This window comes from Dermacentor andersoni, chromosome 4 (assembly GCF_023375885.2).
Source record: "Dermacentor andersoni chromosome 4, qqDerAnde1_hic_scaffold, whole genome shotgun sequence".
Lineage (NCBI taxonomy): Eukaryota > Metazoa > Arthropoda > Arachnida > Ixodida > Ixodidae > Dermacentor > Dermacentor andersoni.
This window is the reverse complement of record NC_092817.1, coordinates 221521167-221535801: the sequence shown is the minus strand read 5'-3', so window position 1 is coordinate 221535801 and position 14635 is coordinate 221521167. Positions and strand designations below refer to the sequence as shown.

Sequence of the window (14635 nt, the reverse complement as noted above, 5' to 3'; positions counted from 1 at the left end):
CTGTGGCTGTCTTCGGAACCGGAAAATCTCGGACAGCGCGATTTTTGTCGGGATCAGGCTGTACTCCGGAAGCGTCAACGAGATGGCCCAGAAGAGTAAGTTGACGGTGGCCAAAACGACATTTGGATGAGTTAAGTTGCAGCTTCGCCTTGCGAAATACATCAAGTATAGTTGTTAGACGCTCAAGGTGAGTGTCGAACGTTGGCGAGAAGACTATGGGTACGTTCGATTCGCCTGCACCACATGAACCAGTTCGCGAGGTGCTGCACCCTGCCATTCGTTTCAGCGGTGCAGCAATGGCGCCCGCGGAACCACGACGTTCGTTTCAAAAGGTGCAGGGCTGGTTCATGATTTTGCTGCAACCGCTCCACTGTCGGTGCCGACTTGGTGCAGGCATACAGGTGCGAAGCAGACGACGCAGCACACGGGCGCGAGCACCGTTAAAACCCCGCTTACGCACGTCTGATGTGTCTATGCAGCTGTGGTGTGTATTTACACCCCGGAAACCAATCATACCTGCAGTTCAGGACCTCTCAAACTTACGCACTCCGTGCACATTAGTCTGACATAGCATAACGCCTAAACCGCGTCTGCACCTTTGCATTTGTTTCGAGTGTTTCGCTGGGCCTGCACCTCCGGAATCGAGCTGCACAGTTTCTGAACTTTTCGTGAACCGCTGTGAACTGGTTCGCAGTGGTGCAGGCGAGTCGAACATACCCTATATGACGTCGTCGAGGTAGCAGAGGCATCAGCAACACTGGGTTCATGGCAGGTGGCATAGGGAACAGAAGGTCCAAAAGTGCGGGAATAAGTGGCGGCGTATGTCTGAGGAGGTGGTGGCCATCGGTTGTGGCAGTGATGAGCGACGTGGCCGATGCGACAGCAGTGGAAGCAAATCGGCCTCTCATCAGGGGTACGCCATTCGGACGGGTTGCAGCGAGATATGGCAGAAAAGGACTGCCGGGGATGAGGAGGTCCGGTAGAGAACTGGGGAACATTAGGTTGAGACGTTGTACACACGGAGTTCAGACCCATGTTCTCAAATTCCTGTCTGACTACGGCCTGAATCATTGCAATCGTGGTTGCTGGCGGGTCGGCAGGCGTCGCGGCGAAAGCTGGCGAACAGGTGGCCTCGAGCTCGCGGCGAACAATACGGGTGACGTCGTCACAGTTGGTAGCCTGACGTGGTCGACCCTCACATGTCGACGTAGCAGCAGTGTTGGGTAGCCGCGTGATGTAGTGTGTGATACGGCGGCTCTTAGCCTGTTTAAGGCGACGGCATTCTTTAATGATGGCGTTGATTGTCGAGACGTTGCCGAAAACAAGCAAATTGAAAGCGTCGGCGGTGATGCCTTTTAGAACATGTGACACTTTATCAGCTTAAGACATAGCGTTGTCAGCTTTTCGGCATAGAGCCAAGACGTCGAGGCTCTGTAGATGTCTGAACACGAGACGCAAGAACCTTTCTCGCGGCAACCTTGCGGCCAATGGGGTCGCCGAACAGTTCCCTGAGCTTTTCTTTGAAATTGTCCCAACTGGTTATCTCGTCGTCATGCGTCTGGTGCCACAGGCGTGGGGTGCCGCTGAGATAAAAGATGACATTGGCGAGCATAATGGTTGGGTCCCACCTGTTATTAGCGCTGGCATGTTCATATAGCTTGATCCATTCGTCAACGTCCTGTCCCTCCAGGCCAGAGAACACACCAGGGTCGCGATGTGGGGCGACCGTGACGATTGGAGCAGTCGGACCAGCCGAAGCCGTTGCAGAGGTGGGCTCGTCACCGGGAGGCATGGTGACAAGCTCGATGTACCGACCACTCCGGAGTTCCGTGGCGAGGACGGGGATCGCTGAAATGCCGTCTAGATGAATAATGTCTAAACAAATATCGGGATTATTCGTTAATACGTGCAGAAAGAAACAGACGAAAGAGGCTATTTACAGGCTATTTACACTGGATTGGAGCCAGAGCGCCAGGCCGACATTCACTCGCGCCAAGGGCACAGACCCACTTCGTCGTCGTTCTCGCAGCGGCTCGTCTCTCGAGTATCTACCGATAATATCGCAATAATATTGTTACGAAGAGTTGCACAGTATTGTCGCCTTGGCGACAATACCGTGCTATATGGCCTGTGGAACCGCAGTTGTAGCACACGGGAGGGTCGCGGTTCACAGCATCTTCCTCGAAACGGATTCTAGGCTGCTGCGGGCGGCGAGAAAGTTCGTTGTCATGTGGATAACGTGTCTCTGCGCCTCGCTGAAATCCGTTATAGCGTTCATAAGTCACGTCGTGGTAGTAGGGTCGGTGCTCTTCTTGTCGCGGCCTGACAGAAGTCACAGGGCCTCGGGGGTAAAAACGCGGCTGCTCTCGTTGTGGCCGAGCGTCATAAGTAGCGCCTCTGTCGTAGAGACGTGGCTGCTGTCGGGGCGCGAGTTCATAATCCTCGGTGCCCCTCGCCGCAGGATACGGGGAGAAGGATGCCACGTTTGGCTCGAATCTGGTGGTAGGCGAAAGCTATGAGTGCCTGAATGTGTCCCTTGCGCGTGCAGGCTGAGCTCTTCCCGACTATTTGTCGGATCGTTGATGCAAGATCGAGGGGCTGGTTGCTGTCCACGCTTGCAACTGTCGTCACATTGGCTAGCCTGCCAAACTTCGGTGTGATGCGCCTCGTTTTCAGCTGCTCGAAAGTACGACAGTGCCGAATGATGTCAGTGACGGAAGCCAGGTTGTCTTTTGCGATGAGGAAATTATAAACGTCTTCGGCAATTCCTTTCAGGATGTGGCCGACTTTGTCTTCCTCAGACATTCCAGAGTCCACCATCCTACACAGTTTTATTACCGCCTCAATGTAGGTCGTGCAGGTTTCGCCTGGCACTTGCGCACGTTGCAGTAGCGTCTGTTCTGCCCTTTTCTTTTTCGTCGCGGAGTCGCCGAATCACTCTTTGATTTCGGAAACAAATCTTCCCCATGTTGTGAACGTTTCCTCGTTATTATCGAACCACAGCAACGCAGTATCCGTTAGAAAGAACACGACGTTCGAAAGCTGAGAAGCGCTGTTCCACTTGTTGGCGGCACTCACCCGGTGATAATGGATGAGCCATTCCTCGACGTCTTCGTCTGATCTTCCGGTGAAGGGACGCGTATCTCTCAGTTGTAGAACGGAACTTGTCGGCGCAGCTGTTGGAATGGGCCGTTGTTCGTCTGCGTCGTGGGACATATTCAACTCCGGTAGATTCGGTGGGAGTCCAGCAATGCGACGGCTCCGTCGAAGAAGTTCTGGTTCAGCCTCCGTCTTCGGATGTCGATTACCCCGCACCTCCACCACAACTGTTACGAAGAGTTGTGAAGAAATGGTTTTATTTACAGGCGATGAATGATGATCATAGCGTGATAGTAGCGCAGCTCGGCCTCTCCAACTCTTCGTCCTCTTCGTCTTCTCTTCTTTCCTCTTGTCCGTGCCTTTCCTATCTGTTACAATATATATAAAATATAGTTGGAAGTTAGTGCCTATCCGTCATACGTGTACTTCTTTTAGTCCGCGTCTCTGTAGCGCCGTTTTTTCTTTAAGTATATTAAACCAACTCGCCCACATCAAGCTTTATCTGCCCATTTAGAAACTTTCTTCAAGCACTGTTGTACTTGTCTCTCACAACTTGTACTTGTCTCATAGTAAGGTTGCAGGATCTGAAACCTACTTGCATGTCGTCGACGTAGACAGAATAAAAAACAACTGGTGGTAATGATGTACGAAGCGTGTTCATCTTAACGACAAAGAGCGCGCAACTGAGTACGCCTCCCTGGGGTGCCCCAGTTTCCTTTATGATGCACCTGACAGTGCATTGCCTATTTTCATCCAGAATGTACAGTTGTGTATGTAGCTTTCTATAATGTTTAACATATTGTCACGGCTCACTTGAGACAAAGGGGGAGAGCAGTGTTTAATCTAGACAATTAGAACAAGCGTTCAGTTTAGGCTTCTTCTTCTCTAGCACCCTCGCTTGCACATACGAGGTCATCGTCTTCATTGTCAATGTTGTTGGGCACAGATGGCGTCGCGGCATTTGCCCCCCTCCAGAAGGAGCATAGTCCCGATGCTCGGCGGGTAGCATCCGGTGTCCAGCAAACCAGAGAGTGTCAATGTCATTCAGAAAAATAAGGTTTCATGCGCACCACGTGCACAGTCTCAGGTAGGTCCTGACGGCGTCTCGAGCAGGATGGGCTGTCAGGAACGACTTCATAGTTGACGTCGCTAAGGTGTCGTAGAACCTTGTACGGTCCGAAGTATCGGCGCAAAGTTTCTCCGCGAGGCCTCGGCATCGTACTGGAGCCAAAACCCAGACTCTTTGGCCGGGCTGATAGACGACGCATCGATGGTGTTGATTGTAACGTCGGGCATCACGGTCTTGCTGGCTAGCTATGTGAATGCGCGCGAGCTGTCTTGCTTCTTCAGCGCGCTCTGTAAAATCTGCGGTGTCAGTCTCAGAATCGCTGGGATCATGAGGAAGCACAGCATCCAGCATTGTAGTAATTTTTCGACCGTGTAGGAGGCTGAATGGCGTCATTCTTGTTTCTTGCCGAGCCGTATTATAAACAAACATTACGTAGGGTAATATTTGGTCCCACTTCTTGTGTTCCACATCGACATACATGCACAGCATGTCTGCGAGAGTCTTGTTGAGGTGCTCCGTAAGTCCATTGCTTTGCGGGTGATAGGCTGTCGTCCTTCTGTGTGCCGTGCCACTGAGGGCAAGTACAGTTCTCAAAAGTTCAGCCGTGAACGTGGTTCCCCTGTCGGTTACGATGACCGCTGGAGCACCGCGCCTCAGGACGACGTTTTCGATGAAGAACTGTGCGGCCTCGGCTGCTGTGCTGCTAGGAAGTGCCTTGGTTTCAGCATATTGCGTGAGGTAATCTGTCGTGACTATGATCCACTTATTTCTGGCAGCAGATATTGGGAATGGGCCCAAAAGGTCCATCCCAATTTGTGCATACGGTGTTTCCGGCACTGGAACGGGATGTAATAGTCCGGCAGGTTTTGTAGGTGGCACTTTTCGTCGCTAACAGTCAAGACACGTTCGAACGTAGTGCCTCACCTGTGGTGCGAGCCGTGGCCAGTAATACTTTTCTTTGATCCGTGCTAATGTTCTTGTGTAGCCTGAGTGACCTGAGGTAGCTTCATCGTGACAGGCCTGCAAAATTTCATTGCGGAGAGTTTTAGGCACGACTAGTAGGTATCTCTTCCCTGTTGAAGAGAAGTTCCTCCTAAAAAGAACAGTGCTGCGTAGGCAGAATAATGACAGGTGCCTTGAGAACAATCTGGGCTTGTTTGTGGTGCGGCCTTCTAAGAAATCAATTAGTGACGCAAGCTCCTGGTCCTCTTGCTGTTGTTGAGAGATGGTGGTCGCATCAACAACTCCTAAAAATCCTGCGGATTCGTCATCATCTCCGCCTGATGACTCGATCAGCAATCTGCAAAGGCATTCAGCGTCTAAGTGCTGCCTTCCCGATTTATAGACCACTGTCATGTCATACTCTTGAAGCCGTAGGCTCCAGCGTGCCAAACGTGCAGATGGATCTTTCATGTTGGTCAACCAACAGAGAGAATGGTGGTCACTTATAACTTGAAATGGGCGGCCGTATGTGTACGGGCGGAACTTGGTAACTGCCCATACTACAGCCAAGCATTCCTTCTCTGTGGTGGAGTATTTTGACTCGGCACGTGACAATGTTCTACTCCCGTAAGCGATGACTCGCTCAGCGCCATCTTGCCACTGAACAATGACCGCGCCAAGACCTACGTTGCTGACATCAGTGTGGATCATTGTCGGCGCATCCACGTCAAAGTGGGCAAGAACAGGCGGAGTTTGTAGACGGTGCTCCAACTCATTAAATGCCGCCTCCTGCTTCTCGCAAACGTAACACAAACGTAACATCTTCTCTGGTTAAGCAGGTGAGCAGTGAGGCGATGCGTGCAAAACCCGCAATAAATCGCCGGTAATATGCGCATAGGCCCAGGAAGCGTCTGACTGCCTTTTTGTCTGTAGGCCTTGAAAACTTTGCGATGGCTGCGATTTTCTCAGGATTAGGCTTCACACCTGTGTGACTTACTACGTGGCCCAAAAACTGTAGTTCTTCATAGCCAAAAACGGCACTTTTCAGGTTTTAAGGTAAGCCCAGCAGACCGTATGGATTGAAGAACCGACCGTAGCCGTCTGAGATGTTCATCAAATGTGGCAGAATAAACAATGACATCGTCTAGGTAGACTAAGCAAGTCTTCTACTTAAGGTCTGAGAGAACAGTATCCATTAGTCTTTGGAATGTGGCTGGGGCAGAACACAAACCAAAAGGGAGAACTTTGAATTCATAGAGCCCATCAGGCGTTATAAAAGCAGTCCTTTCGCGAACCCGCTCATCGACCTCTATTTGCCAGTATCCACTTTTTAAGTCCATCGATCAAAAGTACCGTGCATGCTGTAATCTGTCGAGGGAATCGTCGATGCGTGGTAAGGGATACACATTCTTTTTTGTAACCCGATTGAGCTTGCGATGATCAATACAAAACCGCAGGCTACCATCCTTCTTCTTAACGAGTACCACGGGCGATGCACAAGGGCTTTTTGACGGCTGGATGACATCATCTTCTAGTATTTTCTTGACTTGCTGCTGATTGCTTCACGCTCTTTCTCAGCCATGCGATACGGATGCTGTCGAATGGGTATTGCTGTTTCCTCCATAGTAATGCGGTGTTTCGTCATTGGTGTTTGACGCACTCGGGACGTTGTAGAGAAGCAGTCCTTAAAATCGTCAAGCAGTTCCCCGAGACTTTGTTTCTGTTGCGGAACTAAACCTGGGTCAACGTCGATGATAGGTGAATGTGGCATCGTATCGGTGGTCGATTCCTCTTTTACAGCAAAGCAGTGTTGAACGTGGTCACTTTCATCAAAGTATGCCACAGTGGTGCCTTTACTGATCTGCCGGTGTTCATTGGTGAAATTTGTCAGAAGTACCTCTGTGCGACCACTGATTAGGCTAACGATACTGCGAGCGATGGCAACACCTTGATGGAACAGAAGTGTAGTTTGTTGTTCGGCTACACCGTCCTTGTTAAACTGTTCTCCGCAACTGACGGAGACAAGACTGCATGATAGCGGTGGTATGGAGACGTCGGCGGCGGCGACACGTAATGATGTACGTTGGTGCTCTGCGCAGCCACGGTTGGTCGTGGCTCGTCGCTGTACTAGTTGACAAGGTTATTTCGCCGTCCCGTATGTTAACCACGGCACCGTACTCCCACAAGAAGTCTATTCCAAGGATGAGTGATCTGCAGCACTCTTTTAAAATCATAAAAGTGGCGAAAAAAGCTGTATTTCCTATCCGGCGTCGTGCAGTACATTTTCCTGTAGGTGTCATTATCTGGCCCCGGCATGTTCAATATAAGGGCCCGTCCATTGCGTTTTGACTTTCTTAAGCCGGTCTGCCAACTGCTCACTCATTATCGAAAAGTCTGCGCTAGTATCAACCAAAGCTGTCACGTCGTGCCCATCAATTGTTAAGAGTAGGTCGGCGCTCACAAATTCGTCAGCGTTCCGTTTCTCCGGGTTGCTCTGCTCGTTCCTCTGTAATGTTGGGGGACTTTCGGCGGTTCGACGATTTGCAACCTTCCCCCCGGAGGTCGCCGATTTCAGTTTCCCCACCGTGGGCTTGGAGAGCGGCCTCTCACCACGTCGGCGAAACTGCGACGGTTCGGCGAAGAATAATGCAACGGAGATGGCGAGCGCGACCGGAGGTTAGCTGGGCTGCCTTGTTCCCGAGTGACACTGTCGTCGAAGCGTCGATGTCTCTCTGGAAACGGTCGCGGAGTGGCAGGTGACATTTCCTGGATGCCATCCTGGCGATGAGGGCAAAAACAATAAACGTGCCCTGGTTCGCCACATTGAAAACACAATGGTCGGCGATCAGCAGTACGCCATACATCGGTCCTACGAAGCTGGGGTCGCCTGAAATGCTCCCTCTGTATCCAGGCAGCAATAGGTGGCCGCTAGTGGTACTGCTGTACCGGCACGGTAGAAAGCAGGTGACGGACAGCGTTTGCGTAGCCATATGTGCGTGGCTCGAAGTGCGGTTCGAAGCGCGGCTCGGGACACGGTTCAGGGAGTGGCTCAGGAGATGCTAATGCTTGCCGAATTTCTTGGCGAAAAACTTCAGCGACCGAAGCAACAGTAAACTCCTTCGGTGTCACAGATTGCTTCGCAATCTCCTCGCACACAATGTCTCTTATCAGTTGATGCAGCGAGGTCTCGTCTGTCACTGTGAGTACTGCGGCTCCTGCAGGCGCATCGTTAGTCAGGCGTTCGTACTGTCGACAACGCTGCTGGAGCACCCGCTCGATTGGTGTGGCTTCCTTAATGAACTCTTCCACTGTTGTAGGCAGGTTACGCACGAGACCAGCGAATAGCTGTTCTTTGACGCCACACATGAGATGGCTCAGCTTCTTTGAATCCAGCATGTTGGGATCCGCGCGGCGAAACAAACGAGACATGTCCTCGACAAACATGGAGACACTTTCGTTGGGCTTCTGAATGCGCAACTCAAGAAGGCGTGCATTACCTCGGCGATCAGTGCTTCCGAAGGTGTCATGTAGCCGACGGCAAAACTCGTCCCACGTTGTCAAATGTGCCTCGCGGTTTGTCCCTAGGCGGAGAGCAGTGTTTAATCTAGACAATTAAAACAAGCGTTCAGTTTAGGCTTCTCTAGCACCCTCGCTTGCACACACGAGGTCGTCGTCTTCATCGTCAACGTTGTTGGGCACAGATGGTGTCGCAGTAATATTGCCACAGCACCAATAGGTCGTGCAGGATTCCATAACGCCAAGCTGTATCGTATGCCTTTTCCATATGAAGAAACACGAATAAGGAGGATTTTTTATGTACGAAAGTGTCGTGAATGTTTGCTTCGATGCGCACAAGGGTCGGTTGTAGAGCGTCATTCTCTAAAACTGCATTGATATGGATCAAGAAATTAGCTTGCCTCAAGGAAGTGTAAAAGGCGACGGTTGATCATTTTTTTCAAAAAGTTTGCAAATGCAAATTGTGAGGGTGATTGGGCATTAACTTGTTACTAATGTGGGGTCTTTGCCTTGTTTCAGAATCTGAACGACAAGGGCTTTTTTCCATGCAGTACGAAGGTACCCGGCAGCTCGCATAGCATTTAAAAGTGCGAGTAGCATTATTTGAGTATCACTGGGGAGGTGTTTAATCATGTTGCATATGATCCTACCAGGTCCAGGTGCAGAGCTCTGACATGCAGTCAAGGAGGCTCTCAGCTCGACAATGTTAAAAGTCAGGTTGTAGGATTCGTTCTGTCTGAATTTGTGGTCAATGGCCTCGCGTTCTGCTACTTGGTTGTGCTTTAGGAATGCCTCAGAATAAAGATTAGAACTGGAAACATGCTAAAAATGTTTGCCAAGAGCATCAGCTCGGTTTTCCAAGCTGTTCGTTTCATCGTTCACTAGGGGCAACCAATGAATTTCTTGTCCCTTTAGCCTTCTTATCCCATCCATACTTTAGCCTCTTGAGTATACGAATTTACACCCGAAAGAAACCCTTCCCAGCTTGCCCTCTTTGCCTGTCGTCGCGTCCTTCTTCCCTCGGATTTCATCATCAGCAGCAGCAGCAGTCGATGTCTCGCAGTCGATGGCGGCGGCGGCGGCAGCAGCAGCAGCAGCAGCAGCAGCAGCCTATTCTTGTCCACTGCAGGACGAAGGCCTCTCCCTGCGATCTCCAATTACCCCTGTGCTGCGCCAACCGATTTGAACTAGCACCCGGAAATTTCCTAATTTCGTCGCACCATCCAGTCTTCTGTTGTCCTCTACTGCGCTTCCTTTCAATCATACCTGATGACTCATGTGGTCGTTCGCATCAGAGTCGAACTGCCAAAGAGCAGGACCAAGGTTTGGGCTTCATGAGATACGCTGGAAGGTCTTCAAAAATCCTTGTGGTGGCGTTAGGCTTCAGTGTCGGCTTTTCATGCTCCAGAGACATGGCGTTGCTGTTTATATTGAAATTGTAGGCAGTGATGATGTCCGAGGCGTCGAAGTGTTTCGCACACACGTGTATACTTGCATTCAAAGTTAAAACTGCCACTTTTCTGCTGCAATATGTCCCGTTTCCATTTCTCGTGCTGGTCCTTGTCACGCCAACAACACATTTCTGGTCGTTCCTTTTAGTCGGAACGGTACCCCAGCATGCAACACTTGTTCCACATCGTCGTGCCAGCCCGCGAATTCAGCTCAACGGTCAAGAACTCAAAAAAAGGCACAACACATGCACAGAACGCACCATATCAATCATTCGTGTCGCACAATGCAAGCGTTTCAGTACGCGAACGATGCCCGCTGAGGCACAGTGGTGCCATGGCATGGCAGCTTTGAGCAGTGTACGAACCTCTCCTAGAGTGTAATGGCGGAGTTTCGTGACCATAAAACATGGAAGGACTCTGCTTGAACTCGTGTGCTGCAAGTGCATACCTTAAAAGAAAATAAACACATGACAAGCTGTCACCCTCATCTGTTGGAATACTGCTTCCAAGAGACTATGAAACTGCATGTACTATGTGGCATCTGCTCCCCCCAGAAGGCAACAAGGTTCGGGATAAACATGTTACGGAAGGTTGCTGTGTGGCTGTACGTTATTTTCCCTGGCTGGCTGACAAGGCTTTGGCTGCAGTATGCTAAAATGTTGCTTGTTATTACGTAAAAATGCGTTCACTAGAACATAAGCACGGAAACTAGAATGGGCCAAAGTTGGAGGAAAGGTGTGTGCTCAACCACTTTCCACAAGAGAATCCAAAACAATGCTCACCTTCTGCTCCCTCTGAGCCCCCTTAGGGAGCACATTCTGCTTCTTCTCTGTGTACACACGCTGCTCCTGTCGGTAGGCACGCATCAGCTGGTTTGTTGGATCATCCCCCTCATCCTCCTTTGCATGACACTCTAGAGGGCACACAATAGTCACTACATTCAACCACCACAGAAACCACTCTTTCACTATTTATTTCCAAGACAAATTTCAAATGGAGGCCGAGGCAAAAAACACGTTTGTGAGTGACAAAGCTTTAGTATGGTGTACTTGAATGGGGCAATGTGTCAAAACAATGGGAGAACCGGGGACGCTTCTGCGATGACATCACCACTAGGGCGCTGCGATAGATCGCGTGCCTAGCGCGTGAAATTTAAACACGTTGTGCAACACTTTCTGCATTCATAAACTAAAATGCTCTCACACCAATTGAAATTAATATATTTCACAAAATACAAATGCTACAAACTGTTAGGATACATCAATAATGACGCCTAAGCTTGCAGGTTTCCAAACTCAGATCATGCAGTGTTCCTGATCGTCTGCTTAGTGTTTCAGTTGCACAAGACAAACAAACATTCATCTACTCGTTCCATTCGGTAAGCATGCATATGTATTTAGCATTTCGAAACACACAATAATAAAAAGCCTGGAAGGAGCACCAGGGGAGGTATTCTGTAAGAGTCGACCTAGTGGGCTGTCCATTTCGGCCGTTCCTGATTGGCTAGGGCCGCTCATCTCCTCCTCGCTCGTACAGCTGCATCCAATCAGCAGCGGCCGAAATGGACAGTCCACTAGATGGGATTCCTTTTATGTTGCACCAGCCAGAAGGGCAGGTGCCAGGTTTCACTGCAGAAAACAAACAAACGTGCACTGACACACACACACACAAACACACACAAGCACACAAAGATATTTAAAAACCCAGTGCTTCCCGTTGTGGGGTTCTCACCCTTGCTCTTGGGACAAAGGAACGACAACACAGCAGTGCAAACAATCACGAGGGCATTTATTGCACCTTTCATAGACTAATGCCTGCTAGCTGCGTTGCTACCCACAAAACATGCCGATGGGCGCGTGACTAATCGCGAAAGTCCGCCTCACCGCGACCGGATAGCGAGCGAATATGTTCGCCCCATGCTGGACACCAACACCTCGTGGTTCGCGCGTATGGTCACGCGAATGGTGGCGTGTTCGAATGATTGCGTTCGTCCTTTCCGAGGTGAGGCCTCGCGAGACGGTCTCGCAGAAGTATGGATCGGTGCACGCGTGGAACGTCTGCGCCGCTTGCCGAACCCCGAGCCAAAGAGGAAGAGCCTTCTCCTTTCTGCGCTCAAGTAACCTGCTGTTAGGTGGCGTTAGCAGAGCCACACTCGCGCCATCTCTCACGATGCGTTTCAACCACAGTGACTGCCGCGGGCATCAAGCCACGCGGCGAAGCCGGATTACAGGAGACAGGAGCTATGCGGGAAAACAACATATCAGGGGACGCGTGAGAGTCGCGCAGCGCCACATCCCCCCAACCTTAAATTACTACATATTCCGTCAAAAAATTTCACACGGTCTAACATCAACGCGTGCTTCGAACAAGGTAGTATATGCAACAGTGGCCGCGTAGAGGAAATGTCCACACGCTGTCTGTAACATGCGAGCCAACATTGTCCTTGGGGTACACCGCTGGCGTCCACTGGTCACAGCAGCAGCTCTGCAGACTCGACAGCATGATTCCCGGCCAGGACTCCGTAAACGGCGGCGCAGTTGTTGCTACGAGCAAGCGTCGCTCACACCGACGCAACCTGCTGGCAAGAGCCGCCATAGCTGTTGGTGACCGCCGGCTCTTTTCTCCGCTGCCGAGGGTTGCGAGCTGGATACAGGTGGCCGCCGAAGTCACTGCGCCGAACTGGCCACAGCATCACCATTGCCCGTGGTGGCTCAATCGTAGTCCGGGGCAGCAGCTAGTGCAGATGATGTGCAGGTGACAGCAAACCAGGGGCGACTCTACTCACGCTGCGCACAATCAACGCACTCGGCAAACACTAAAGCAGTGCAAGGGTGAAGAATTCTCCATGCGCATCGCCCACGTGGTACGATGTTCAACTCGGCTAGCAAAAGATCAGGCGCCTATTCAGATGCTAAGTTCACGTGAACGAAGCTCGCCTCCTTGAGTCGAATGAGTAATTTCAATTCGTGCGAGGCTAAATAGAATGAGGGGAGCAAAGTGCAACACCTTAACACCACGGTCCACCAGGTTGTGTCTCGCCACGTGCAACAGGCAGCTTCATAACGCCTTAGGCCTAAAGCGTCGCTACCCAACAACCGGCATCCAAAAAAACAACACCCAAAATGGGCACAAAACAGGCAGCCGCGACAAGACGTCAGCTCTGTTAGGTGTTCCTACCCCGCTCGTTGCACACAGCATCCGAGTTGACGGCGCCCACCGTCCCAGACGGTATCGGAGCGCCCGGTGCCAGGCCGTAATACCAGTCAGCCCGTAGCGGCACCCATGGCCCGCGGCCACTTGGCTCCCAGAGCCGCGACTTCATCAGAGTCAAAGAGATAGAAGAAGCTATTTACATAAGAAATTCAAACCACCCACGAGGCTTCCGTACTCACTCGCTTCGGGCTTGGCAATGCTCCGCGGGCGCTAAGCCTCGTTCTCCCAGGATGTAGACCACGTGGCTCTCGTACCGACGATTGTCATTAAAACAATCATTTGCGAAAAGGCTTAGCATGTTGAAAAGTTCAAACACACTACAGCCACCGTCGCCTCACCCATGAAAGCACGACGCCAACGCTAGCGATCGAAATCCACGCTAGCCCTACGCTTCGGTTCAAACAAAGGTCTCGAACGAAGCAAACTGTTAAAACTATCGTCCAATGCCCCAAGAGGTCCACGTTGGGCAGCCAGATCTTGGGTTCTCACCCATGCTCTTGGGACAAAGGAACGACAACACAGTAGTGCAAACAATCTTAAGGGCATTTATTGCACCTTTCGTAGACTAATGCCTGCTAGCCGAGTTGCTATCCAGAAAACATGCCAATGGGCGCGCGACAAATCGTGGAAGTCTGACACACCGCGACCGGATAACGAGCGAATATGTTCGCCCCATGCTGGACACCAACGCCTGGTCGTACGCGCGTAGTCACGCGAATGGTGGCGCGTTCGAACGAGGCCTCGCGAGACGGTCTCGCAGAAGCATGGATCGGGGCACGCTCAGAAGGGTTTGAGTGCGAGCTAGTTGGTACGGATCATTCATATTTAAAACAGCGCCAAAAAACACGGAATAGAGAGTGAAAGAAGGGGAGGGGAAGGCGAGTCATCGTCGGTCAACTACTGCTGCGCATGCGTCAATAACATTAAACAATATAAAAGAAACCATAACATGGTGGACACAGGCCAAACTGCTTAACTTCTAAGGAACTTAAGTTCCTTATCACAAAGTGCTATGGAAGGGGAACTAACACAGGTGGCTCCTAACTGACACATCGAAAATGCCTCAAAGATTTCTCTGGCCACCTGATTGCTGTACCTTTTCAACACACGTGTGTCAAGGAGTGGAGAACAGCCACACTTGGCACAATGAACAGCCAGATTACTGCCAGTCTTAATCTTGACACAGTGCACATGCCCACGCAAACGTTCATTGATACAGTGTCCTGTTTGCCCTATGTAAGTGCAGCCGCAAGAGGTGGGAATGGAATACACTACATTGGTACTGCAATCTGCAGGCTTGGCAACATGTTGCTCTTGCCACCACTCGATGTCCAGCAGCCTCGCC

General features: G+C 50.9%; 1 protein-coding gene across 5 annotated transcripts in view; it reads right to left on the bottom strand.

Annotated features, from left to right (window-relative positions):
• The window catches only part of LOC126538397 (spliceosome-associated protein CWC27 homolog), a 275758-nt gene that overhangs the window by 46553 nt on the left and 214570 nt on the right, over positions 1-14635 (bottom strand). For 4 of the 5 annotated variants that reach the window (XM_055074766.2, XM_055074768.2, XM_055074765.2 and 1 more), the window contains exon 9: positions 10860-10990. The exons of the other annotated variant lie outside the window; for it this stretch is intronic. In XM_055074766.2, the coding sequence (XP_054930741.1) occupies positions 10860-10990 (131 nt within the window). The remainder of the gene's footprint in view (positions 1-10859; positions 10991-14635) is intronic. 5 annotated transcript variants of the gene reach the window in all.